Source organism: Pyrgilauda ruficollis, unplaced genomic scaffold (genome assembly GCF_017590135.1).
Source record: "Pyrgilauda ruficollis isolate IOZ18807 unplaced genomic scaffold, ASM1759013v1 scaffold95, whole genome shotgun sequence".
Lineage (NCBI taxonomy): Eukaryota > Metazoa > Chordata > Aves > Passeriformes > Passeridae > Pyrgilauda > Pyrgilauda ruficollis.
The window spans coordinates 1,666,833-1,692,470 of NW_024531599.1; the positions used below are offsets into that span (position 1 = coordinate 1,666,833).

The window sequence follows — 25,638 nt, forward strand, 5'->3', positions numbered from 1 at the left end:
GGGGGGGCCGGGCCCCCCGCCGACACCGGTGAGGGCGGCGGCGGCGGGGGGGGCTTCGCGACCGGGGCCGCGCCCGCCGACCCCCGGTCCGAGCGCCGCCGCGCGGCGGGCGGGCAACGGCACCGGGAGAGGGGAGTCCGGCACCGGGAACCGGCAGCAGGGCATCCCGCACCGGGCACCGGGAACGGGGCATCCTGAGCCGGGAAACGCGAACGGAGCATCCTCCACCGGGCGCTGGGAACCGAGAGCAGGTTCTGCACCGGCTCGTTCTGCTCTGGGAACGGGGCACCGGGAACGGGGCATCCTGCACTGGACACTGGGAAACAGGGCACTGGGAACCCTGTACTGGGCATCGAGACCTGGCATCCAGTACCGGGAGCTGGGCGCACGGCAGAAGGTGCCGGGTCTGGATGCCCAGGGCAGGATTCCCAGTGCCCAGTTCCTGGTGCAGGTTGTCCTGGCATGTCCTAGGTTGTTCCCTGGCACTGGGAACTGGACACCTGGAATGAAGCATCCTGTACTAGCACCTGGCACTGGGAACAGGGCAGCCGGACCTGGCACCCTGCACTGGGAAACTGGTACTGGGAATGGGCACCCTGCACTGGGAATCAGACACTGGGAATGGGGCACCCTGCACTGGGAAACTGGCACAGGGAATGGGCACCCTGCAATGGGAATCAGATCTGGGAATGGCCACCTTGCACTGGGATCCTGGTATTGGGAATGGGCAACCTGAGCTGGGATCCTGGCATTGGGAATGGGCACCCTGTGCTGGGAATCAGACACTGGGAATGGGGCACCCTGCACTGGGAACTGGCACTGGGAATGGGCACCCTGCACTGGGATCCTGGCACTGGGAATGGGCACCCTGTGCTGGGAAACTGGCACTGGGAATGGGCACCCTGCACTGGGAATCAGACATTGGCAATGGGGCACCCTGCACTGGGCACCTGGAATCTGGCACTGGGCATCCACACCTGACAGCCAGCACTGGGAACTGGGCACCCAGCACTGGTGAGCACGCACTGGGAATGTGGCATCCTGCTCCAGAACATGCAGAAACAGGAATGGGGCACCCAGCCCTGGGCACCAGACCAAGGGAGTGGGATATCCTGCAATGGTACCGGGCACAGGAACTGGGCACTGGGAACCTTACCCTGGACATCCAAACCTGGCACCCAGCACTGAGCACTGGAAACTGGGAATGGGCACTTCCTGCATTGGGAATGTGGCATCCAGCACCGGGCATCTGGCACCTGGAATCGGGACTGGGGGTACAGCCAGACATGGCACCTGGTACCAGGAACTGGTACCAGTTGGAAACTGGTTTCCAGTTGGAAACTGGGATGGGGCATCCTACAAAAGTTGCCCAAACACTGGGAACCTTGCACAGGACACTGGGCACCTGGAACCAGGCACCCTGTGCAAGCACTGGGCAGCCACACTGGGCACTGGGATTCAGGAACTGGGCAGCAGGATCTGTGCAGTATGAACTGGGCACCGATGTGGCACCAGGCACCCCAGGCTGCCCACTGGGAACCCTGTGCCCGTTATTGGGTGCCCCATCCTGGATTCCAGTGGAATCCAGTGGACACTGGTGGGAGCAGAGCAGTAACTGGAGAGCCTGGACTGGGAATTAGTTGCCACCATTACCCCAGACCAGGCAGGAGGTACTGGGAGCCCCTGGTGGGGGACTGGGCATCACGTGCTGGGCACTGGGATATCCTGCTCTGGGAACTGGGCAGGGCACACTGGGAGCCAGGTGCTCCTTACTGGGAGCTCTGGAGTGTCCCAGTGAGCTCTCAGCACTGGGACTGGCTGTCCCAGACTGGGCACCAGTCATGGTGCATCTCAATGGGTCTGGGTGCCCGGTATGGCACAGCTGGATGGCACTGGGCACCCAGTATGGCATGGCCAGGCAGGCAGGACTGGTTACCCAGTGTGGCACAGCTGGATGGAACTGGGCACCCAGTATGGCATGGCCTGACAGGACTGGGGATGGCCTGGGCACCCAGTTTGGCACAGTTGGCCAGGTCGCCATTGCCACTGGCTCAGTGGCCACCAGTGCCCCCAGAAGAGAGCCCAGGCACAGCCAGTGGAGCCATGACTGTATGGGAACCAGGGTGACCCAGGGGTGTCACATCCTGGGACCAGGACGTTCCCAGGGGTGCCATGTGCCAGGACTGGGATGTTACACCTCATCCAGGATGGGGCTGTCTCCAGGGGTGTCCCATCCCAGCACCACGGTGTCCTCAGGGATGTTTCATCCCAGGGCAAATACGTCTCAGGGATGTCACATCCCAGGAGTGTCACATCCCCTACTGGGATGTCCCCAAGAACATCCTGCTGGCACTGGGCTCTCAGGATGGGGACCCTGGAGATGGTGACACACCACACAGCGATGTCACTCACAGGATGATGTGTCTCTCTGGTATAATTTTTCTGGTTTAATTGTTCCAGGAGCAGGAATGCCAGGACCACCCCTGTGTGGGAGCACCGGGACCGTCCCTGTGCCAGCCACTGACAGGATTTTGTCTCTGGCAGGATCGGGGTCAGAGCTGGAGGAGAATGGCAAGAGTGGCAGCAAGAAACTGGACACCATGACCCTGATTAAGGAAGGTGAGCTCCTCTCTGGGGTGAAACCCAGCATTTCAGGGCTGTGTGAGCTGGGATCCTTGTCTGCAGTGCTCCAGCAGCACCAGCCCTGTGCCAGCTTACTGAGCTCTCCCCACAGACATGGACATCTTCGGGCACTGCCCCGCGCACGACGAGTTCTACCTGGTGGTGTGCAACCACTGCAGCCAGGTGGTGAAGCCCCAGGCCTTCCAGAAGCACTGTGGTGAGCCAAGGAATTTGGGGAATGGCTATTCCACCCCTTGGTGCTGGGAACAGCACCGGGAATGCCACCAGGGCTGGCTGTGGGGGTACAGCCTATGGGCAGGAGGGGGCTCACAGCAGTGCGAGCTCTGGTGTGGGCTAACAGTGGGGTTATCCCATCCCACCTCATCCCATCTCATCCCATCCCATCCCATCCCATCCCATCCCATCCCATCCCATCCCATCCATCCCATCCCTCCCGGCAGAACGCCGGCACGGCCCGCTCAGCAAGCTCTATGCCCGTGCCACCACGTGCCACGTCGCCGTGAACGGGCAGCCGGTGCCTGGCAGGACCCCCGGAGCAGCCAAAGCCCTGCAGGAGAAGCTCCCTGGTGCCCGTGGGAGAGCCCAGCCCCTCCCTGAGCACACGGACAAGGACAACAACCTCTGGTGAGCGCTGGCACGGGCGACTGGGCTGATGCTCATGTGGGGTCACTTCGATGCCACCCCCTCCTCCCCAAAACTCTCTCCACAGCTTGTTTGTGCCCGTGGTGAACCTGGAGAAGATTCCCAGCATTCCCAAACCGGACGGGCACGGGATCAAGGTGCCCCCCAAAGCCGTCCCCACCAACTCCAAGGAATCCCTGGGGAAACCCGCGGCTGCCGTGGTGCCCAAAGAGCCCCCGGTGCCCGCCGGGGTCGGGGGGGATTCGGCCATGCCGGAGAGCGTCCCTGCTCCGGGGGACAAGGATGTGGGGGCCCCCAAAGCGCCCCCCAGGTCCCACAGGAAGCTGGCGCGTGAGTCCCCCCTTTCCTTGGCCGTGGGGGGGGGCGGATGATCCCAGCGGGACTTCCTGGGGCCGGAATTCCGGTGGCCGGGTCTAGCAGTGGGGTAGGTACCAGGGGAGTGGCTCCCCCCTCTCCTCTGGAGGGTTGTTGGGGGGTCCCTGCCCTCCCCCCGGTTCTGGTCAGCCTGTACGTTTAGGGTCCCCACTTGGCTGCTCCCAAGGAATGGGCACAGCAAGGGCGGGAGTTGAGGATGGATCCCCATCCTCCTTTTGTGTTCCTCCAAAAGTGCGGGTCAAACGTGTCCCCCATAAAAATATGGAGGTAAAACATGTGTCCCCCACAATATGGGGGTTGAACTTGTGTCCCCCACAAAAACGTGAGAATTGGATATGTGACCCCCAAAAATATATGTGACCCCTCAAATGTGCATTCCTCCCAAAATATGGGGGTTGAATACGTGTCCTCCAGAAGAGAGGGGTTGAATATATGTCCCCCCAAAAATACGGGTTTTGGACGTGTATCCCTCCAAAATATGGGGGTCAAATGTGTCACCCCAAAATACAGGTGTTAAATAGGTGGTCCCCCAAGATATGGGGGTTAAACATATGTTTCCCCCAAAATACATGGGTGAAACGTGTGTCCCCCCAAAATACAGGGGTCAAATGAGTATCCTCTGAAAGTGTGGGGGTTGAACACATCTCCCCAAAAAATATGGGGGTTAGGCATGTGTCACCCCAAAACACGGGGGTTGGACTTGTGTCATCCCAAAATATGGAGGCTGAACCCATATCCCCCCAAAATATGGGGGCCAAATATGTTGTCCCTCCCAAAATATGGGGGTATAACACATGTGCCCCCCAGATATGGGGGTCCAACGTGTATCACCCCAAAATATGTGTGTCAAATGTGTGTGTCACCCCAAAATACGGAGTTTGGATGTGTGCCCCCCCAAAATATGGGGTTTGGACATATGTCACGCCTAAGATTAGTGTTGGACACATATTCCCCAAAATATGGGAGTCAAACATGTGCCCCCTGCGCCCAAAATACCAGAGCCGATTGCTGCTGTGCCCACAGAGTCTCCCAAGTGATAGCAATGCCATTAGCAAGACCCAGGTGAAAATTAGGGGGTCACCCCAGGGAAGGGGCAAAAGAGGTGGGGGGCTCACCCTGCAGAGGAGTAAAAAGGGGAGGGAGCAGCACATGGTGATCCCTTCCCACCCTCTCAGCACTTCTCAGGGCTGTGTCCCCCCCTCAGAGCTGCTCCGAGGAGTGGGTGCTCCATGCCCAGCCCTAGTGGGGGGTGTTGGGGTGCCCCCCCAGCACTCCCCAGCACCCTCTGCCTCCATGTCCCCCCAGGTAAGGAGTGTGACCTGAACCGGCAGTGTGGGGTGCGGAACCCCGACACCAACAAGCTCTGCACCCGCCTGCTGACCTGCAAGGTAGTGGAAAATGGGGAGGGGACACCCCAATATCCCAGCCTGGGTGTTTTGGGGTGTCCTGAGCCCCTCCCTGCTGTCGCCCAGATCCACTCGGTGCACCAGCGCCGGGAGGTGCAGGGCCGGGCCAAGGATTTCGATGTGCTGGTGGCCGAGCTCAAGGCCAGCACCCGCCGAGGGGACCCCCCGAAAGACAGGAGCCCCCCTGAGAAGGACCCACTGCACCCTGCCCTGCAGGACACCCCCTCACTGCTGCAGCCCCCCAATACCCCTCCCTGCCGAGCCAGGCTGTCCCACTGCTTGCACCCCCCCAGGTGAGTACCCCATGGATTTGGGGGGGTCTCGTCTCGCCTTTCCCCACCTGAATTGGGGGAGATGCACTGAAAGGGCAGGAATGGGAGTGGGGATTTAGGGGGGGGTCCATCTCACATCCTCCCCACCTAAACTGGGGGGATGTCGTTTGGAACAGGGATTTGGGGGGTCCCATTCACCAGCTGAATTTGGGGGAATGTGGTTTGGAACAGGGATTTGGGGGGTCCCATTCACCAGCTGAATTTGGGGGAATGTGGGTGGGAACAGAGATTTGGAGGGGGCTGGATATTTTCTCACAGTGCCCCCCCAGTATCCACCACCCCAAAACTCTGGTGCAGGGCCCGCCTTTCCTCTGCCAGTGACCCTGAGGATGCTCCTGCCACCTCTGGGGAGGGGAACACAGGAGGCCTCCCTCTCCCCCTGCCCAAGGGGGGCAGCCGCGTGTCCAGCGAGGAGAGCGAGGAGGAGGGGGGCGAGGAGCCCCCCCGGACCCCAGTGCGCCCACCACGGCCTCAGGCGGTGAGTGAGGGGACCCCAGAATGGGACAGGGCCCCCAAATCCACCAGTGACCCATCCATGTGAAACCCCAGAGCAGGGCAGGGGCCCCCAAGTCCACCAGCAGCCCATCCATGTGAGACCTCAGAGTGGGGCAGAGACCCCCAGCTCCACCACTGACCCATCCATGTGAGACTGCAGAGTGGGGAGGGACCCCCAAATCCACCAGCAACCCATCCACGTGAGACCCCAGAGTGGGGCAGAGACCCCCAGCTCCATCAGTGACCCATCCATGTGAGACCCCAGAGTGGGGCAGAGACCCCCAGCTCCACCAGTGACCCATCCATGTGAGACCCCAGCATGGGACAGGGACCCCCAGCTCCACCAGCTCCATCCCCGTGTCCTGTTCCTGGCTCCGTGCCGGGTGGGTGGTTGAGGTGGGGGTGTGGGGGGCTGCAGTGACCCTGGCACGGTGCCCCCCCAGTTCTGCACCTTCGGGAGCCGCCTGGTGACCCCGGGCTGTTACGTGTTCGACCGACGGCTGGACCGGTTCTGCGCCGCGCTGGGCTCCATGCTGGAGCAGCACCTCAGCGCACACAGGTGGAGGTGAGGGGGGCCCAGGGCACCAAGCCTGGGGTTTGGGATCCCCGGGGTCCCAGCGTGGTGTTGGGATTGGGGGTGGGAGGAAGGGAGTGGCGATTTGGGTGGTCTTGTTGTACCCCACTCCATTCAAAGTGAGCGGGGTAGGGTGGGGGTGCAGGGATGTGAGTGGGAAATGAGGGGGTCTCGTTTCACCCCATTCTGATCCAAACTGATGAGGATAAGGTGGGGATGGAGGAATGGGAGTGGGGATTTGGGACCCCCTCCCTCCCTGAATCAGGAAGGACTGGGGGGACAAAGATGGGAATGGGGATTTGAGTAGTCCCATTTCACCACCTTCTCACCCAAATTGGGAAAGACGAGATGGGGATGCAGGATTGAGACCAGAGACTGGGGGGGGGGGGGGGGGGGGCTTCTGTTCACCCCCTCCTCACCTGAATTGGGGTGTAATGGAGATTTGAGGGGATGTCCTATTTCACCCCTTCCCAGCCAAACTCGGGGGGACAAGGTGGGGTTGCAGGGCTGGGAGTGAGGATTTGTGGGGGCTCCCATCTCACCTTTCCACACCTGAACTGGGGAGGATAAGGTGGAGCTGGAGGGATGGCAATGAGGATTTGGAGAGGTCCCAACTCACCTCTCTCTCCTGAACTGTGGGGATGTGGTTGGGAGCAGGGGTTTTGGGGGCTCCCCATCTCACCCTCCCCCTCCCTTCCCACAGGAAGATCCCTCCAGCCGTCGTCCCCGCTCTTCACCTCCCCGCAGCGCCCCCCAGCCCCGCTGCCCCCCTTTACGGCCCTGCAGCCCCTTCCCCGCCCCTCCGGACCCTCTCGGCGGCGGGGGGCTGCCGGGTCCCCACCAGCCTCACCTACACCGTGGGGTCGCCCCCGGCGGCGGCCGCCTGCAGCCAGCCCGAGTGCGGGGGAGGGGGCACGCAGTCCATCACCTCCCCCCTCCCCGCCAACACCCCCTCGCCCTCCTTCAGCAAACTGCCCCCCAGCAAGGCCAGCAAATCCCCCCGGGCACGGGAGGCGTCCGGCGGGACGGACGCGGAGCCCCGGCCCTGGCAGCCCCCCGCCACGGCCGGCAGCCCCCCCTACAAACGGACCTGTTTGGGGGACAGCGTCAAGGGCAAAAATCAGGGCTTGGCTCCCCCCGGCAAGACGAAACTCACCCCCCCGGCCTCGCCCTCCATCGCCATCCTCAACGGGACCCCGCGGGTGCGCCGGCCGCCCCCCGGCCAGCCCTGCCGTGCCCCCCCCGCTGCCCTGGACCCCCAAACGCCGCCGCTGCACGGGCTGGGGCTGGGGGCCCCCCCCCGGGGGCTCTCCGAGGATGAGGTGAAGAAGCGCAAGAACGCGGCCACCTACTGCCGAGCCCTGAAGGCCAAAGCGCCCCCCCTGCCCGGGCCCCCCGCGCCCCCCGGCTCCGGCAGCTCCGGCTCGGGGGGCTCCGTCCGCAGGAAGAAGCCGGGGACGCCCCTGGGCTTCGAGGAGAAGAGGAGCGCCCTGAAGGTAGGGCTGGGGAGGGGGGTGGGTGGTGACCCTGGGGGACCCCCCTGAGGGTCACTGGGACCAGCAGGGATGGGGAACGCTGGGATTGGGGTCACTGGGCCCTGAGAGATGCCCTGTCCCGGGGGGGACACTCCAGCATGGGCTGGAGGGGGCAAGCACCGGGACACTCTGTCCTGTGGGGGGACACTCTGTCCTGTAAGGGACATCCTGTCCTGTGGGGGACACTGTTCTGTAAGGGACATCCTGTCCTGTAGGGGACATCCTGTCCTGTGGGGGACACCCGGTCCTGTGGGGGACACCCGGTCCTGTATGGGACACCCTGTCCTGTGGGGGGACACCCTGTCCTGTATGGGACACCCGGTCCTGTGGGGGACACCCGGTCCTGTGGGGGGACATTCTGTCCTGTGGGGGGACACCCTGTCCTGTATGGGACACCCTGTCCTGTGGGGGACACCCGGTCCTGTGGGGGGACATTCTGTCCTGTGGGGGACACCCTGAGGACCTCCCCAAGCCTGGGGACACCGTGGGGCTCCCCTAAGCCTGTGGAGAGTCCCTGCGGGTCCCCTGTCCCCAGTGTAGGACTGACTCGTCCCCTCTCCCCCCTGCAGTCCAAAGCCCATTAACAGAGGGGTCACCGGGGGCCCTGCTGTGTCCTCCCCACCGGGAAACGCCAGAAAACCGATGAAGAGGGAAAAAAAAAATCCCAAGGAAACACGAAGGAAAAATCCCAAACTTCCAGAAAATACCTCAAAACTCTCAGTTCTGTTCTCTTGCTGCTAAACCAGCCCCCGGAGGGGGGGGGCGGCTCTGGGGACCCCCCCGGACCTCCCGGGGCCCCGTCGGCCGCGGATATTTATAAGAAACGGTTGTTGCTGTTTTTAACTGGGGAGCAAAAGGGGTCTTTGGGGTGCTGAGGGGGCTGTGGGGCTGGGCAGGGGTTCATAGGGGTCTCTGGGAGGCTGAGAGGGTCACTGGGGTGCTGGGGGGCTTACTGGGACTATAGGGGGTCTTTGGGGTGCTGCAGGGTGGGCAGGGCCCCATAAAGGTCTTTGGGGGGCTGGGAGGTGGTCAGTGGGGTCACTGAGATTCTGGGGGTTCTCTGGGGTGCTGGGTGGTGGTAAATGGGGTCACTGGGGTGCTGGGGAGGCTCAGTGAATGGATGGGGGCATACTGGGGACCACAGGAGGTTTTGGGGGTGCTCAGGGGGCAGGTGGGGGCTCATAAGGGTGAGTGGGGTTCATTGGGGTCCTAGGAGGCTACAGGGGACCATAAAGGGTCTTTGGGGACTTGGGGGGCAGTGGGTCATTAAGGGGCTGGGGAGATCAGTGAATTGCTTTGGGGTGGCCTCAGTAAAGCGGGGAGGTCCTGGGAGGGTCATTGGGGTGCTGGGGGGGTTAAAGGGCAGGTACTGGGGACCACAGGGGATCTTTGGGGTGCTGGGAGGGCAGGTGGGGGACCGTGAGGGTCATTGAGGTGCTAGGGGTGTCAGTGGGGTCATTGGGGTGCTGGGGGTGAGCAGGGGCTGGCCATAGGGGGGGCCCAGAAGCCCGTCCCAGCACAGCGTGTCGGGGTCAGAGGGACCCTGGGTGGGCACACTGGGGTCACCGGAGTGCCTCCCCCTGCCCCCCCTAACTCACCCCCCCGATGGGGTGGGAAGGGCAGCAGGGCCCCCCACCCAGCCTCACCCCGGGGAGTCCCCCAGCACTGTCACCTGTCCCCAACCCACCCCCAGGGCAGCAAGGGGACACCCCTGGGAGCCCCCCAAGGGCGGGTGAAAGCTGCACAGGCACGAGGGAAACACGTTTATTTTGGCCAAGGCATCGGTGGGCATTGCCCGGTGCAGGGGGGGGGATGTCCGGCGTGGGGGCACGGGGGACACAGGCTGGGCTGGCATGGGGACACCCATGGGCACCCATGGGAGGGGGCACCTCCTTTTTGGGGTGCAAGGGCCCCCGGGTCCCACCCCCTGCGGGAGAGGGGGCTCTGCTTGCAGCTGTGGGTTGCAGGGGGTCAGGAGGTGTTGGGGGTTCCCCAGGGGGTTGACACACCCCCGGTGTCCCCATGGGGGTGGCACATGCTCCCCGGAGGACTCATGCTTGGCCATGCACATGCCAAGGGGGCAGGGGGAATGGGGGGGCCGGGGCTGCAGGAGAGGGGTTCTGCCCGGTGCTGCCGCTCCTGGGGGCTCACAGCTGTCTGTCACTGTCCCTCAGTCCTCCAGTGCCTGGTGGGGCTGATGCCCTGCAGTTGGTGGCCACGCTGTCCTCACAGAGACGTGTCCCTGGGGTCCTGCGGTGAGCTTGCAGGAGACAGCAGCCATGCTCAGTCCTGAGAGGCAATGGTGGGACCCCCAAAAACGAGGGACACGGTGGTGGGAGTCTGACCATCCCTCCTGCCCAGGGACAGGTCACAACAGGAGATTGTCCCCATGGCGTGTCCCCTCACACCCTTGTCCACTGCAGTCCCCCGGTGACCGTGGGAGGGGCCAGGGACGATGCTCAGTCCTGGGGGGTGATGGTGGGATCCCCAAAAGCTGGGGACACAGTGATGGGTCCAGCCACCCCTCCAGCCTGGGGACAGCTCGCAGTGGCAGTGGGGACATGGGATGTCCCTGGGGACTCCCCATGGCGTGTCCCCTCACACCCTTGTCCCTCGCAGTCCCTCAGTGATCTCAGCAGGGGCCAGGGATGATGTTCAGTCCTGGGGGGTGATGGTGGGACCCCCAAAAGCTGGGACATGGGGGGGGTCTGGCCACCCCTCCTGCCTGGTGACAGGTGACAGTGGGGGACTGCCCCATGGTGTCACATCCTTGTCCCTTGCAGCTGAACAGTGACCTGGGTGCGGGCCAGCAGTGATGCTCTGTCCCGGGAGGCAATGGTGTTGCCCCCCAAGTTGGGGACATGGCAGTAGGGGTCCAGCCACCCCTTCTGCCCGTGGCGTGTCCATGGGGAACAGGTGACAGCAGCAGTAGGAACACAGGGTGTCCCAGTGGACTGTCCCCATGGTGTGTCTCCTCACACCCTGTGTCCCTCACGGTCCCTTGTGACCTCAGTGGGGGTGTGGGACGATGCTCAGTCCTGGGGGTGATGATGGGACCCCCAAAAGCTGGAGCCATGGTGGTGGGACTCTGGACAACTCTCCTGCCCAGGGACAGGTCACTGTGGTGGGAGACCATCCCCAAAGTGTGTGTCACATCTTAGTCCCTCACTGTCCCATGGTGTCGGTGACCTCGGTGGGGCCAGCAGCGATGCTCAGTCCTGGGGTGTGATGGTGTGACCCCCCAAGCTGGGGACACGGCAGTGGGCGTCTGGCCACCCCTCCTGCCCAGGGACAGCTTGCAGTGGCTGACACGGGGTGTCCCTGGGGACTGTCCCCACAGCGTCCCCTCACACCACGATGGGCGTGTCGGAGAAGACGGAACTCACCGAGTCTGGATCCGACACCTTCCTCTGCGCCTTGGGGCCCTGCCGGGCGGGCAGCGGGGGGGTCCCCCCGCCCTTGAACCGGCCGTTCTGCCCTGTGCCAGCGCTGGAGGCCATGTGGGACCCGCAGGGCTCCCCGGTGCCCCCGGCGTGGTTCGGGGTGGTGCTCAGCACCGAGGAGTTGATGCTGTCGTCGCGTGGCGCCGGCGGCTTCTCGGTGCCGCGGCAGCAGCAGCAGCGGCACGGGGTGAGGTACAGGTAGATGAGCACCAGCACCACGCTCAGGATGCAGCCCACCAGAGTGGTGTAGGCCGTGTTCAGGGTGTCGTGGGGGCCGTGCAGGGTGAAGTTGTGCACCAGCAGCTCCACGTAGAGGGTCTCGTTGAGGAGGGGTCCGGCCACCCAGCAGGAGTAGGTGCCGGCATCCTCAGGGCGCAGCGCCCGCAGCTGGAGGCTGCCGTTGGCCAGCAGGACCACGCTGCCGTTGCCCCCGTCCCCCAGCACCCGCTCCCCGCCCGGGGTCACCCAGTGCCGGCTGCGCACGCCCTGCCAGCGGCTGTCACAGCCCAGCGTCACGCTGTCCCCGAGGTGCGCCTCCAGCACGGCCTCCCGTGCCTTGCTGCAGTTGAGAGGCGGCTTGCCCGCCAGCTCCAGGATCTTGACGAGAGCGGTGGCTCCGGGCGGGAAGCAGCGCAGCTCATCCTGGAAATCCTCCACGGCGCTGAGGTGGCGGCGGCGGCCGCGGTCCAGCAGCTGGAAGAGCAGGCAGTCGCAGGCCAGGGGGTTGTTGTGCAGGTAGAGGCGGTCGCGCAGCCAGGCGGGCAGCGCCTGCAGCTCGCCCGCGGGCACGGCCCGCAGCCGGTTGGCCGACAGGTCCAGCAGCGCCAGCTGCGGCAGCCGGGTGCCCTCCCGGAGCAGCTCCAGCGGGAAGCGGGCGATGCGGTTCTGCCCCAGGTAGAGCTTGCGCAGCCGGCCCAGGTTCTCGAAGGCCGTGCGATCCACCGTGGCGATCTCGTTGTTGTAGAGCAGCAGCACCTCCAGCTCGCCCAGGTCGCTGAACAGGTTCTCGTCCAGCGTCCGCAGGCGGTTGGAGGACAGGTCGAGGTGGCGCAGGCGCGGCACGTGGGCGAAGGCCTCGGTGGACACGAAGGCCAGCCCGTTGTGGCTCAGCAGCAGCGCGTGCAGGTGCGGCAGCCGCGCCGGGGCCCAGTCCGCGCGCAGCCGCGTCACGTTGTTGTGGCTCAGGTCCAGCACGGCCGTGAAGCGCGGCAGCGGCGCCGGCACCGCGCTCAGGTTGGCCTGAGAGCAGCTGAGCAGGTTGGAGGCGCAGACGCAGCGCGGGGGGCAGCTCCCGGCCGCAGACCCCCACGGGGACAGCAGGGACAGCGCCAGCAGCAGGGACAGCATGGGGACACGCATGGCCACGCACTGACGGGATGGTGGCATGACGGGGACAACGCAGCGTGGAGAGTGGGGGGGCTTCAGTCACATGGTGTCATGATGTGGAGTGGCTTGGTCACCCAGTGTCACTGCACAGGGTGGCTTTCAGTCACAGCAGGTGCCAAGCTGAGGGTTCACCAGGTGTCATGGTGCAGAGGCTTGGTCACTTGCTATCACAGTCCAAGGTGGCTTTGGTCACCCGGTGGCAGGTGCGAGGCTGGCTGATCACTTGTCACAGTCCAGGTTGGCTTTGGTCCACCAGTGTCACAGCACGTGCCAGGCTCAAGGCTCACAGAAGAGTCATGGCACAGGGTGGTTTGGTCACCCAGTGTCACAGCACCTGCCAGGCGTGGGGTCCCCCCGGTGTCACAGCACGTGCTGGTCTGGCTGCTCACCTGGTGCCATGGTGCTTGGTGTCACAGCGCTGTCATCAAGTGCCGTGGCGTGCACCCAGCATCACTGCTGGGGCAGCTGTGCTCCCTCGGTGTCACGGCATGGAATGGCTTTGTGCCCCGGTGCTCCCCCAGTGTCACGGCTCGGGGGGTTTGCTCCTGGGGTCACAGGGTGTCCCTGGGTCACTGCCCACCAGGTCACGGTGCGGGGTGGCTCTGTCTCCACTGTCACGACATGTCCCCACTGTCACGGCCCAGCCGGGGCACGTCTGGCCCGGGGCTCCTGCTGCTCCCCCCGGCCACGCTCCCCCCCCGCCCCCGGTCCCGGCCGTGCTGCGGACGGAGCGGCGGAGGATGCTCGCTCCCTCCCTCCCCCCTTCCTCCCGGGGCGTTACCGAGACTGGGCTCGGGCCTGGACCGGGGATGGGGTCGGAGCGTTACCGGGCCCGGTGCGGCGGCGACCGGGCAGGGCCGGGCCCAGACGAACCGAACCGAACAGAGTCAAGCGGAGCCGAACCGAGGGAATCCCAGCGGGGCCGAACCGAGCCGAGAGAAGCCGAACCGAGACGAGCGAGGCCGAAGGAAGCCGAGCGGGCAGCGCCGAACCAAGCCAGGCCGAACCGGGCCGGGCCGAACCTCCCCGATCTTCCCCGAGCTCAGCCGATCAGAGCCGAGCCCGGCCCGAGCGCGGCCGAACCTTCCCGATCCTGCCCGAGTTGAGACGAGCGGATCCGAGCCTGGCCCGAACGCGGCCGAACGGTTCCGACCCGGCCCGAACGCGGCCGAACCGCCCCGATCCGCCCCGGGACGGGGTCTGGGGCCGGCCCGGTGCGCACGGCCCGTCCCCATTGGCTGCGGCAGCTCCGCGCTCCGCCAATGGCGGCAGCGCGCGGCTTAACCCGCCCGGCGCCGCGGCACCGGCACGGCCCGGGCCGTGAACGAGCCCGGCCCGTGTGTGACACCGGCCCGTGTGTGCCACCAGCCCGTGTGTGCCACCAGCCCCGGCCCGTGTGTGCCACCGGCCCGTGTGTGCCAGCAGCCCCGGGCCGTGAACGAGCCCGGCTCCGTGTGTGCCACCGGCCCGTGTGTGACACCGGCCCGTGTGTGCCACCGGCCTCGTGTGTGACACCAGCCCCGGCCCGTGTGTGACACCGGCCTGTGTGTGCCACCAGCCCCGGGCCCTGTGTGCCACCGGCCCGTGTGTGACACCGGCCCGTGTGTGCCACCAGCCCCGGGCCCTGTGTGCCACCAGCCCGTGTGTGCCAGCAGCCCCGGGCAGTGAACCAGCCCAGCCCCGTGTGTGCCACCGGCCCGTGTGTGACACCAGCCCGTGTGTGACACCAGCCCCGCGTCCGATGCCTGCCCCACGTCCCACCCGAGCCCAGCCCCATCCTCCACCCCGGCCCCGGTCCCATGTCCGACCCCTGCCCCATGTCTGCCTCCAGCCCCCGGCCCCATGACCGACCTCGACCCCATCTCCCGGCCCTGTGCTCATTTCCCTCCCCAGCCCTATGTCCAACCCTGTCCTCATCCCTGTCCCGGCTCGTCCCCACTCCCCTCTCCATCACCGTTCCTGTCCCCATCCCATCTTTATCCTCATCCAACTCTCCTTCCCCACCCCCATCCTCATGGCTCTCTTTGTTCCCATCCCTATCCTGTATCATGGTGGGTGTATCCCTGTATCCCTATCCTCATCCCTATCCCTGTCCCCTTCTCCGTCATCCCAATCCCATCCCTATGCCCCATCTCTATCCTCACACTTATCTCTCCCCTATCCCATCCTCATTCCCATCTCTGTCCTCTATCCCCATCATCCTCCTTCCATCCCTGTCCTCATCCTCATCCCCATCTCCCATTCCAATCCTCTCCCCATCCTCATTTTCATCCCTGTCCTCTGTCCCTATCCCCATCATCTCCATCCCATTCCTGTTCTCATCCCCATCATCCCCATCCCATCCCCCATCCCTGTCCCCATCCTCGTCCCTATCCTATCCCATGCCATCCCGTCAGCCCCAGCCCCATCCCACTCCCATCCCCTCTCCTGACAGCACAGCCCCACAGTCCCCATCCCTCCGAAGTCCTGACCCCATCCCACAGCCCCCCACCCTGGACAGAGGGGACTCCCCTGCCCCAGCCCCCCGAGGGGCACTCCTGGGTGTCCCTGCCCCAGCCAGCAGGGAGCCCCGCACCCCCCACTCGTGGCTCTGCTTCCCGGCAGTATTTTTAGATCCAAACATTCGTGCCGGATTTTGGGTCCAAAATTAGAGGGAAAAGAGCTGGAACAAACCATGCTGGGATGATGCAGCTTTTTATCGTGAAGGGGGGCAGGGATTAAAAGGAGCCCCTGGAACACAGAACAGGATGTCCTCAGGGTGCCCCTCCCCCTGCTCCCTTCCCCCTAACTTCCCCCCCCCCCGGCTGGATGCCCCCCCTTAATCAGACAGGGAATTTTGTCCTTGGATCGTCCTTATTTTCCCATTTTTAATCCGGGAGTTAATCCCTGCCCAGACCCACTGCCCACACCCCTCCCGACAGCCAGCCCCACCCACAGCCTGACATCCCCAGGGCAGCGCTGGGATCTGGGGGTCCCCTGGGGGCCCTGGGTGTCCAGGGGACAGCAGGAGGGGTCCCGGGGCCATGCGGTACATGGGAGCACACGTGTGTCACACACACATGCACACACACACACACACACACACAGACACACACAGACACGTGTGCACAGCCCAGGGACATGTGTGTGCCCATCACACTTGTGCACACACACAGACACAGACATAGACACACACACACACAGACACACAGACACACACAGACACACACACAGCCACACACACACACACACACACACAGACACACACACACACACACACACAGACACACACACACACACACACAGACACACACACACACACACACATACACACACACACAGACACACACACACACACAGACACACACGTGTGAACGTGTTTAACCCTCGTGTCCATCCGGGGGTCTGCGGAGGGCACAGGGACCGGGGTACTGGGGTGCCAGGGGTGGCCGCTGGGACACTGGTACCCCGGGGTGTTGGGGTGATGAGGTGCCTGGGTGCTGGGGTTTCATGACATTGGGTGTTGGGGTGCCAAGGTCCTGGAGGATTTGGCTACTGAGGTATTGGGGTGCAGGGGGATGAGTACCCCAGGGTATTGGGGCACTGGGGTGCCAGGGGCTGGGGTGCTGGGGGATGGATAGCCTGGGGTATTGGGGTGCTGGGGTGCCAGAATGTTGAGGTTCTTGGGGGGCCAGAGTACCGGGGTTCTGGGGTGCCAGGACAATGAGGTACTGGGGTACCACTGGCCTGGGGCACTGGGGTGTTGGATTGCTGCAGTTCCAGGCTCCTGGGATAATGGGGAGCTGGGGTAGCAGGATGTTGGGGTGTCAGCAGTCTTAGGATGCCATAGTGCTGATGTCCTGGAGTGCCGGGATGCTGGGTACCGGGGTGCCAAGGTATTGAGTACTGGGATGAAGGGATGCTGAGGTGCTGGGGGCCCAAGGTGCTGGGATAGGGGGATGCTTGAGATTGGGGTGTGGGGTGCCAAAGTAATGGGTACTGGGATGCCAGGGGCTGGGACAGTGGGGTGCTTGGGAACTGGGGTGTGGGGTGCCAGGACACTGAGGTAGTGGGGTTCCACTGCTCAGGGGCACTGGGATGTTCGGTTGCTGGGGTGCCAGGGTGCTGAGGCATTGGGGTGCCAGGGCACTGGGGCACTGGGGTACCAGGGTGACCAGGTCTGGGGGACTGGGGTGCCAGGGTGCTGAGGTATTGAGGTACTGCGGTGCCATGCGCTGGGGTACTGGGGTGCCAAGCTATTGATTACTGGGGTGCCAGGATGTTGGGGTACTGGGGTGCCAAGGGCTGGGATAAGGGGATGCTTGAGGATTGGGGTACCAACATAATGGTACTGGGATGCCAGGGGCTGGGACAGTGGGGTGCTTGGGAACTGGGGTGTGGGTGCCAGCAGTGTCAGGGACCCCAGGGGTACCAGAGCGGGCTGTCTGCCACGGCGGGGTGTCCTCAGGTGTTCCACACAAGGGGACGGTGCCCACAGGGGCTCCCAGGAAAAGCGGGGTTCCGTGTGTCCCCCCACTCCGTGGACCAGGACTCACTCCCACGCTCGCCTTCCCCCACAGGGGCTGGAGCCCGGGCAGGAGGGATCCCCGGGGATCCGCCGTGCTCCTGCTCACCGGGAGCCCGCGTGCCGCTGTTCCCGGTGTTCCCGGTGCTCCCGGTGCCCGGGGACCCACCGGGAGCCGCCCGCGGGCCCCGGAATGCCGGGGCTGGTTCATCCGAGGTCGGGCGTTTCTAATCTGGTTTGGGTGGATTTATTTTTGGGAGCCCGTAGCCTGGCAATGGCCACGTGACGCGCAGGGACACACGTCACCCACGGATCACTTGTCACCCCCATCCCGGGAATGGGATCTGGTGGCCGCGCATCCCACCCGGCCACCCTTGGGAGGGGGGCCAGGGCACTGCGGGGGGAAAGTTCGCAGCCCGAGCAGGATTTTGGAGGGATGGAAAAGATGGGCACCCCTTCCTGGAAGGGAACGGCCATGTCCTGGGGAAACTGAGGCACGGGGCGTGGCGTGGCGAGGAGGGGCACGGCCCCCATCCCATTTGCTCCATTGCTGAACTGGGAGCGAGGGAAAGAGCGCTGGGGTGGGGGTAGGCGGAGCTGGGGGGGCTCTGCGGCCCCTCTGAGCGCCCCCGGCACCCTCCGCACCCCCACCCTGTGCCCCCCACTGCCAATCTGCACCCCATCCCCCCTTCTCGCCTCTCCCCGCTACACCCCCCGAACTCCCCCTTCCCCGAGGGGCTTCTCCCCCCCAGCGCCGGCCCCGTGCCCTCCCCATCGCTTTCGGGAGGCAAACGGGGAAACTGAGGCACGAAGCAATACGCGGGGCAGCACCCGGGGGTGTCCCACCCTCCGCTCCCCACTGGGGGGGCAGAGCCAGGCTTTGGGGGGCAGCGAGCACCCCACTGCGGGGCCCGCAGCCCCGGGGCTGGGGGCCGTTCCCGGGGTACCGAGGCGAGGCGGGCGGCACTAGGACCCAGCAGCCGCGCGGTGCGGAGCAGCCCTCGCCGCAGTGGCTCCAGCCCCGAGCATCCCCCGCCACCCCGGGGACACCCCCCAGCCCCGACCCCTCCCCCGGCCGGAGCGGGGACCCACGGGCTCAGGCCGGCTCCATGCAGACCCCCAGGGTAGGTGCCGCGGCCGAGCAGCCCCGCCGGGACCACGGCCTGGGAAGGTGGGGAGATACCGGGGAGGTGGGCGACACTCCCCCGGGGGTGGGAGGGGGGTCCCCAAGCGGTGGCATCGCTCCGGGGCTCTGGCAGAGGGACGTGAGCAGTGAGAAGGGGAGGGGGAGCCGCGGCTGCACCCCCGTTCCGTCAGCATCCCTCCCTCGGGGGGCAGGGGTGGGACCCCCGCCCCCGTGGGGAACCCCCGGGGGGTCCGGGGGAGCCCCCACATCCCCCTCATGTCCCCATGGAGGGGGTGTGAGCTCGGAGTGGGGGGGTCACACAAGGCCTCCAAGCACGAGGGGTGAATCCAGGACTTGGGGGTGCTGGGCCCTCCCCTATCCTCATTCTCGGGACCTCCCCACCCATCCCGGCCCCCCCGTGTGGTCCCCACACTCTGGGCAAAGGGCTCCACTCGGTTGTTTTGGGTTGAAACGTTGGAATTAGGAGGGGTTCACCCCTGAACTGCTTATTTTTGGTTGAACAAGGCTTTTAGTTGAGGAAGGGATTTGATGTAGGGGGTTGTGGAGATGGATAGGGGGTGATGGGGACTATGTGTGGGGGTGTCACAGCTGTGCTGAACCCTCGCTAGGATCTCAGGTGTCCCCCAGAGCTCTCTGTCCCCTCTGGCAGCTCTACCTTCCCCCAGGTGCCTGGGGGCTGTGGATGGGGGTCATAATTGGGCTGAGCCCCACCTTGTGTCACTCAAGGGTCAGCTGTGATCCCACCATGGCTCTCAGGGGTCCCCTCAGGGTTTCCCCTCTCTTCTGACAGCTCCACCTGCCCCCAGGTACCTGTGGGGTGCAGGTGAGAGTCCAGCTCAGCTCTCAGGGGTCCCCCCAGGGTTGTGTCCCCTCCTGACAAGTCCACATTCCCCCAGCACAGCTGTGGCTCTGCCAAGGCTGTCAGAGGTGACCCGTGAGCCCCCCCAGGCTCTCAGGGTTCCCCCCTGGGTCTCCCCACCATGACAATTCCACCTTCACCCCAGATACTGGGGGGGCTGCAACTGGGGGTCCTGCTCAGCTCTCAGGAGTCCCTTCAGAGTCTCTTCCCCTTTTCTGACAGCTCCACCTCCCCCCAGGTACCTGGGGGCTGCAACTGGGGGTCCAGCTCAGCGCTCAGGGGCCCTCCAGGCTCCTGCCCCCTCCAGTGACGGCTCCACCTCCCCCAGGTACCCCCTCGCTGAGCAGCGGGGACCTGAGCGGGGCTGGGGGGCACCTTTGGGTACTCTGAGCGCTCCCCGACCCGCGGACCACCGAGGATGTGACCCTCTGGCGATGCCCGGCTGCGCCGCGCTCGCCGCCAGGCCGGCGGCACAGGATGGAGCCCTTCCTGCCCTCCCCGTGGGGCTGGAACGGCTCTAGAGGGGGGGCCCGGCCCCCCAACAGCACTGCTGAGGCCAAGCCCAAGGACACGGCCTCCAAGTCTGTGGGATTGTTCTTCATGGTGCTGCTGGACCTCACGGCCATCGTGGGCAACGCCGCCGTCATGACGGTCATCGCCAAGACGCCGGCGCTGCGCAAGTTCGTCTTCGTGTTCCACCTGTGCCTGGTGGATTTCCTGGCCGCCCTCACGCTGATGCCGCTGGAGATGCTGTCGGGCTCGGCCGTGTTCGAGAGCCCGGGGCTGGGCGAGGCCGTGTGCCGCGTGTACCTGTTCCTCAGCGTGTGCCTCACCTCCATGTGCATCCTGTCCATCTCCACCGTCAACGTGGAGCGCTACTACTACGTGGTGCACCCGCTGCGCTACGAGGTGCGCATGACCGCGGGGCTGGTGGCCGGCGTGCTGGCCGGCGTGTGGCTCAAGGCCGTGGCCACCTCGCTGGTGCCCGTGCTGGGCTGGCTGTCCCCCGACCGCCCACCGGCGCCCGGCGCTCACGGCTGCTCCTTGCAGTGGAGCCGGGGGCCGTCCTGCAAGGTCTTTGTGGTCTTCTTCGCCGCCTTCTACTTCGTCCTGCCGCTCCTCATCATCGTCGTGGTCTACTGCGGCATGTTCAAGGTGGCACGGGTGGCAGCCATGCACCACGGCCCGCCGCCCACCTGGATGGAGACGCCGCGCCGGCGCTCGGCGTCGCTCAGCAGCCGCTCCACCATGGTCACCACCTCGGGGGCTCCTCGGACCACCCCACAGAGGATGTTTGGTGGGGGCAAGGCGGCCGCCGTGCTGCTGGCCGTGGGCGGCCAGTTCCTCTTCTGCTGGTTGCCCTACTTCTCCTTCCAGCTGTACACGGCGCTGAGCACTCGGCCCTTGGCCGGGCCGGCTGCTGAGACTGTGGTCACCTGGCTGGGGTTCTGCTGCTTCACCTCCAACCCCTTCTTCTACGGCTGCCTCAACCGGCAGATCCGCGGGGAGCTCGGCCGGCTGCTCACCTGCTTCTTCAAGCAGCCCCCGGAGGAGGACCTGCGGCTGCCGAGCCGCGAGGGCTCCATCGAGGAGAACTTCCTACAGTTCCTCCAGAGCACCGGGCGCCCACCAGAGCCCCCCAACCCCGAGCGGGACCTTCCTCCTGTGGATTTCCGCATCCCGGGGCAGATCGAGGAGGAGGCGGCCGAGGCGATGGAGTGGGGTGGGGGCAGCGGGGTGTTCGTGCCCGTGGCGGGCTCTGCCAAGGCGGGGCTGTAGCGTCTGGGGGGGCTTGGGGTAAATGTGGCTCTGAGGGGAGAGATGGTCACAGTGACTTGTTGAGGGGGGGCTTCGTCACCGCCACGGAGGGTTGGAGGTCCCCAAGTGCTTACTGGGCTGGGAGTACCACGCTGCCATGGAGGGTGGGGGGTCCTCACTGCAGCCACAGGGAATTGGGGGATCCACAAGGGCCACTGGGGTGATGGGGTGGGGGCTTCTTGCTGCAGCCATGGAGAGTTGGGGGTCCCATGGCACTTGCTGGAGCGGGAGTGATTCTCACTGCTGTGGGGGGTCCCACAGCACTCATTGAGGTTTGGAGGGTCTCTGTCACCACAGTGGGGGATTGGGGGGTCCTGCAACTCTTGCTGATGTGTGTGGGGTCCTTCCTGCCGTGGGGGATTGCGGGTCCCACCACGCTCATCGGGGTGTGGGGGTCCCCACTGCTGCCATCGCAGGTGACGGGGGGGGTCCCGCCACCCTCGTTGGGTAGATGTGGTGGGGGGTCAGCACTGCGGGGATCGGGGGTCCCGTGGCACCACCGCGGCTGGGGGGCAGCGGCTGGGGGCACAGGGATAAGAGTGGGGGGCTCGTGTTTGGGGTCTCCCCAGGAGGGGTGGCCCCCCTACAACCAGGGAGGGGCGGGGAAGGGGGGTGCCTGCGGAGGGGGTCCCCTCCATCCCCCCATGGCCCTGAGACCCCTCCTCAGCCCCGGAGACCAGCTCCCCTTCCCCCGAGGCCGCCCCGCAGCGGCGGAGCAGAGGCCCGGCCCTTTGGGGGTGCGGAGCCTGGGCCCCCTCATGAGGGCGGGCTGGGGGGCTGGGGCCGCCACGGACCCTACAGACCTCCGCGAGGACTACAACTCCCATCATGCCCGCCGAAGAGAGCCGGAAGTAGCATATTTCCCATCATACCCCGCTCTACCGAGGCGGAAGTAAAGCGCTTTCCCCCCCATCATACTCCGCTCTAACGTGGCGGAAAATGATGTCTCCTCCCATCATGCCCCGCTCTACCGAGGCGGAAGTACTCGCACTATCAGCCCGCGAGACTTCATTTCCCGGCGTGCCCTGCGGCCAGGACAGGAAATCCGGCGCCGCCTCAGGAGCCGCCCGGGCCGAGGCAGCTGCGGCCCCGATCCCGATCCCGGTCTCGGCCCCATCCCGGTCCCTGTCCCGCTCCCCCCGCTCTCGGCCGCCCGGCCGCCCCCGCCGCCGCCATGGGGTGCACGCTGAGCGCCGAGGATAAGGCGGCGGTGGAGAGGAGTAAAATGATCGACCGCAACCTGCGGGAAGACGGCGAGAAGGCGGCCAAGGAGGTGAAGCTGCTGCTGCTCGGTGAGGAGGGGCCGGGGGGGAGAGCGGAATGCGGCCTTCCGGGCTCCGGAGGGATTCTGGGGGGACAAAGGGGGCCCTGCGCCCTCAGGAAGAAGTTTGGGAATGGAGAAGTGGGGGGGATCCCTGGATGGGCTGAGGAGGATCCCGAGGGATCCCCGGATGGGCTGAGGAGGGATCCCTGTATGAGCTGAGGTGGATCCCGAGGGATCCCTGTAGGGGTGAGGTGGATCCTGAGGGATCCATGGCAGGGGTGAGGTGGATCCCGAGGGATCCCCGGGGCAACTGAGGTGGATCCTGAGGGATCCCCGGGGGGAGCTGAGGTGGATCCTAAGGGATCCCTGTAGGGGTGAGGTGGATCCCGAGGGATCCCCGAGTGCTGAGGACGGTCCCGAGGGTCCCCTGTCCCCTTCCAAGGGAGAGGACATGGCTTATCCCACCCTAGTGGGGGCGGGGGTGTTCTGGGCTGTCCTGGGATGCGGCCCATGGCTTTTCCCGATGGATTGTCCCCTCGGTGTCCCGGTGGAATTCCCCGTGCTCCCTCCCGGGTGGGACTGGGCTGAGCCTGGCAGAGGCACGGCTCATGCCTGGGTCCGGGCATGGAAGGGAGGGAATGCTGGGGCTGGAATTAAATTGCTGGTCAGGGAGCTGGGGTAAAACAGTAAAAAGGATTTCCCCTTTAGCAGAGTTTTGCTGGTTTGATCTGTGTTTTGGAGTTCTTGGAAGTGGTGATGGGAGCTCAGAGGAGGCACAAGCTGCCCTCCCTGAAGGCTGGGGGAGCAAACTGAGATGAGATACTGGGGAGAAATTGGATACTGGGGAGAAATCCCTCCTGGGGAGGGTGGGCAGGCCCTGGCACAGGGTGCCCAGAGCAGCTGGGGCTGCCCCTGGATCCCTGGAAGTGTCCAAGGCCAGGCTGGATGGGGCTTGGAGCAACCTGGGACGGTGGAAGGTGTCCCTGCCACGGCAGGGGATGGACTGGGATGAGCTTCTAACCCAAACCAGTGTAGGACTCTGGAGTTCTCTTCAAATCCTCACAATTTTGTAAGCACCACTCGGGGCTGATGAACCATCTGCTCGTGCTGATTTCTCTTTTCAAGCTCTGGGTGTATATTTTTGGTTATCCTGATTTTTCTGTCTCGGAGGAGACAGATGGAGTCTGTGAGGATCTGAACAGCAGCACTGAGTGGGTCCTGTTAGAGCAGGATGTGTGAAGGAACCATCCTGCTCCAGGAATCCTTTTTCTTTCCCATTTAGCCTTTTTTCTTCACTCCCTGCAGGAGCTGCTCTGAGCTTTGTACTTAGTGTGTCCATGAAAAAGCTCTTGGCTGCGTGTCAGGAGAATCCTTTGTTCTCCAGGTGTTTGTTTTGGTGTTAATAAGCAACACTTGCACTTTCCCTGGAATGGAATAATTCTTTCCTCATATTTTTGTATGACATTCTTTCCAAAGCACCCAAGGCTTTGAGGCTTATCAGCAAACATGGAATGGGGGGAGTATCCCAAAAATCATACAGTCATCAGCTGGAATGTGTTAAAAACCAGGTGAGGCTTTAGAACTCAGAGCAGCAGCTGATTTTGGGTCACTGTTGGCTTTGGATGGCAGGAAAATTCCTGCACTTCCTGGTGTGTCTGCAGGTGAGGAGCTTTTTAGGAGTAATTGGAATGTTGATCTGGACCTCCCTCTCCATCTGCCTGATCCCAGGTCAGGTTTGCACCTGGTTGTCACTTGCAAATCTCCCTCAGGTATTTCCTGGTTTTAAAGCTGAGTGTGGTAATTCCTGGGAATACCAGGTAATGCTGGAATCTCCCCAGACACATCCTTCTTGGTGTGCAGGTAAAGCAGAGCAGGGGATTCCCAGGAGGAATTATCTGCAGTGGGAACATCCTTTCACTGAGGCACTAGAAGCCGGTGGAAAAGTCCATGAGGATTTGAGGAAGGGTTTTTTATCCCACATAAAACTGTCTGGATCTGCAGGGTCTCTTGTCATTCCCTGAGTGGTTTCTAACCCTTTCAGAGAGGGTTGGTGAAAAAAGAATGGAATTTTCCTGAAGTTTGGAGTCCACACATCCTTCCCAGCTCCATTAAAAGAGCTGCCCCAGTTTGAGATCTGCAGTTGTGATGAGCAGGGAGAGGGCTGTGCCTGTGGAGAGGGAGCTGGATCCTTCCCAGCTGGGGTGTGAGGAGGCAGGGATGGACCCAGAATCTGGAGGGTTGGAAGAGGAGAGGGAGAAAATGCAAATACAGTGAAATCTGGGAGAGGAGAAGGGAAATACAGCCCAAATCAGGAGATTTGGAAGAGGAATCAAATACACCTGAAAATCAGGAGATATGTGGGAGGAGAGGAAGTAAAATACACCTGAAATTTGGAGGTTTAGGAAGAGAAGAGAGAGAGGAAGGTAAAGACACTGAAAATTGGGAGATTTGGGGAGAAAAGAGGAAGTAAAAATACAGCCGAAAGTGGAAGATCTGAGGAGAGGAAAAGAAGGGAAATACTCCAAAAATCAGGAGATTTTGGAGAGGATAAGAAGTCCGAAATCCCCAAATCAGGGTTTGGATGTGTTTTCCTTTCTCTCCTCCATAACCCTTATCTTCTCTTGAGCAGGGGATGAAGAAGAGAGAATTCCAATTGTGTTCCCTTCTTCTGTGAGCTTTGGCTTGATTTTTTCAGCACCTTCCACCTGGGAGAGGGCTCAGGTGCTGGAGGAAGTGGCCCCAGCACCAGGATAACTGCAGAATTGCTGGGATAAAGTTAATCCTGGAGCTTCTCCTCGGGGATTTCAAGTCCCTCTGTTGTGTTTCCCTTTCACAACTCTGAAGTTTGTTGAGCAATTCTAAGTTCTGGGGATATTTTATAAAACAAATGAAACCTGAGTATTGAATAATGACTGACCCTGGTTGTTAGGACCCTGTGGGATGTAATTATTGTTCCATGCTGGAATGCCACCAGCAGCTCTGCTGGCATTGGCACTGGTGTGGTTGGAGTGATGGCAACAGTGGATTCACGCTCTGGAGCAGCAGCTGAAGCTCCTGGGAAGCTGGGAGCAAGCTGGGAATGGCCCAGGAGCCCTCAGTCCCATTTTCCTCCTCCCATTTGCCCCCAGGAAAAGGCTCCTCACACAGGGTTCTGCTGGTGGGGAAACCTGGCAGATTTTTCCAGCCAAAGGGAGGAGGGTGCCGGAGCTCTTCCT

The 25,638-nt window shown here is 63.7% G+C and overlaps 4 protein-coding genes across 6 annotated transcripts in view; 3 read left to right on the forward strand and 1 right to left on the reverse strand.

Annotated features, from left to right (window-relative positions):
• Window positions 1-10: 10 nt before the first annotated feature.
• Window positions 11-8,821, forward strand: ATXN7L2 (ataxin 7 like 2). Of its 2 annotated transcripts, none has more exons than XM_041489571.1 (11): window positions 11-1,274; window positions 2,545-2,619; window positions 2,735-2,839; window positions 3,084-3,267; window positions 3,353-3,615; window positions 4,966-5,048; window positions 5,133-5,359; window positions 5,696-5,876; window positions 6,337-6,458; window positions 7,171-7,963; window positions 8,572-8,821. In XM_041489571.1, exons 1-11 carry the CDS (start codon window positions 1,118-1,120, stop codon window positions 8,584-8,586), a joined length of 2,205 nt encoding a protein of 734 aa, XP_041345505.1. In that variant the 5' UTR covers window positions 11-1,117; the 3' UTR covers window positions 8,587-8,821. The 2 variants fall into 2 exon arrangements, with proteins under 2 accessions (XP_041345505.1, XP_041345508.1); XM_041489574.1 differs by having other exon boundaries at window positions 5,717-5,876.
• Window positions 8,822-9,756: 935 nt separating this feature from the next.
• AMIGO1 (adhesion molecule with Ig like domain 1) lies at window positions 9,757-12,956 on the reverse strand. The gene has a single exon (XM_041489651.1). The coding sequence runs from the start codon at window positions 12,829-12,831 to the stop codon at window positions 11,350-11,352; it is 1,482 nt and encodes a 493-aa protein (XP_041345585.1). The 5' UTR covers window positions 12,832-12,956; the 3' UTR covers window positions 9,757-11,349.
• A 6,757-nt stretch (window positions 12,957-19,713) lies between these two features.
• GPR61 (G protein-coupled receptor 61) lies at window positions 19,714-21,120 on the forward strand. Its single transcript, XM_041489657.1, has one exon. It carries the CDS (start codon window positions 19,819-19,821, stop codon window positions 21,118-21,120), a length of 1,302 nt encoding a protein of 433 aa, XP_041345591.1. The 5' UTR covers window positions 19,714-19,818.
• Window positions 21,121-22,214: 1,094 nt separating this feature from the next.
• The window catches only part of GNAI3 (G protein subunit alpha i3), a 29,603-nt gene continuing 26,179 nt past the window's right edge, over window positions 22,215-25,638 (forward strand). For both annotated transcript variants that reach the window (XM_041489646.1, XM_041489647.1), the window contains exon 1: window positions 22,215-22,451. In XM_041489646.1, the coding sequence (XP_041345580.1) occupies window positions 22,334-22,451 (118 nt within the window). In that variant the 5' untranslated portion in view covers window positions 22,215-22,333. The remainder of the gene's footprint in view (window positions 22,452-25,638) is intronic.

Bases quoted from the DNA above. Each gene is read 5' to 3' on its own strand.
- GPR61 (XM_041489657.1), top strand. From the start codon at position 19,819: ATGGAGCCCTTCCTGCCCTCCCCGTGGGGCTGGAACGGCTCTAGAGGG.
- ATXN7L2 (XM_041489571.1), top strand. From the start codon at position 1,118: ATGGTACCGGGCACAGGAACTGGGCACTGGGAACCTTACCCTGGACAT. The intron at 2,620-2,734 runs GTGAGCTCCTCT...CTCTCCCCACAG, and splicing joins CATGACCCTGATTAAGGAAG to ACATGGACATCTTCGGGCAC. The intron at 5,360-5,695 runs GTGAGTACCCCA...ACTCTGGTGCAG, and splicing joins CACTGCTTGCACCCCCCCAG to GGCCCGCCTTTCCTCTGCCA.
- AMIGO1 (XM_041489651.1), bottom strand. From the start codon at position 12,831: ATGCCACCATCCCGTCAGTGCGTGGCCATGCGTGTCCCCATGCTGTCC.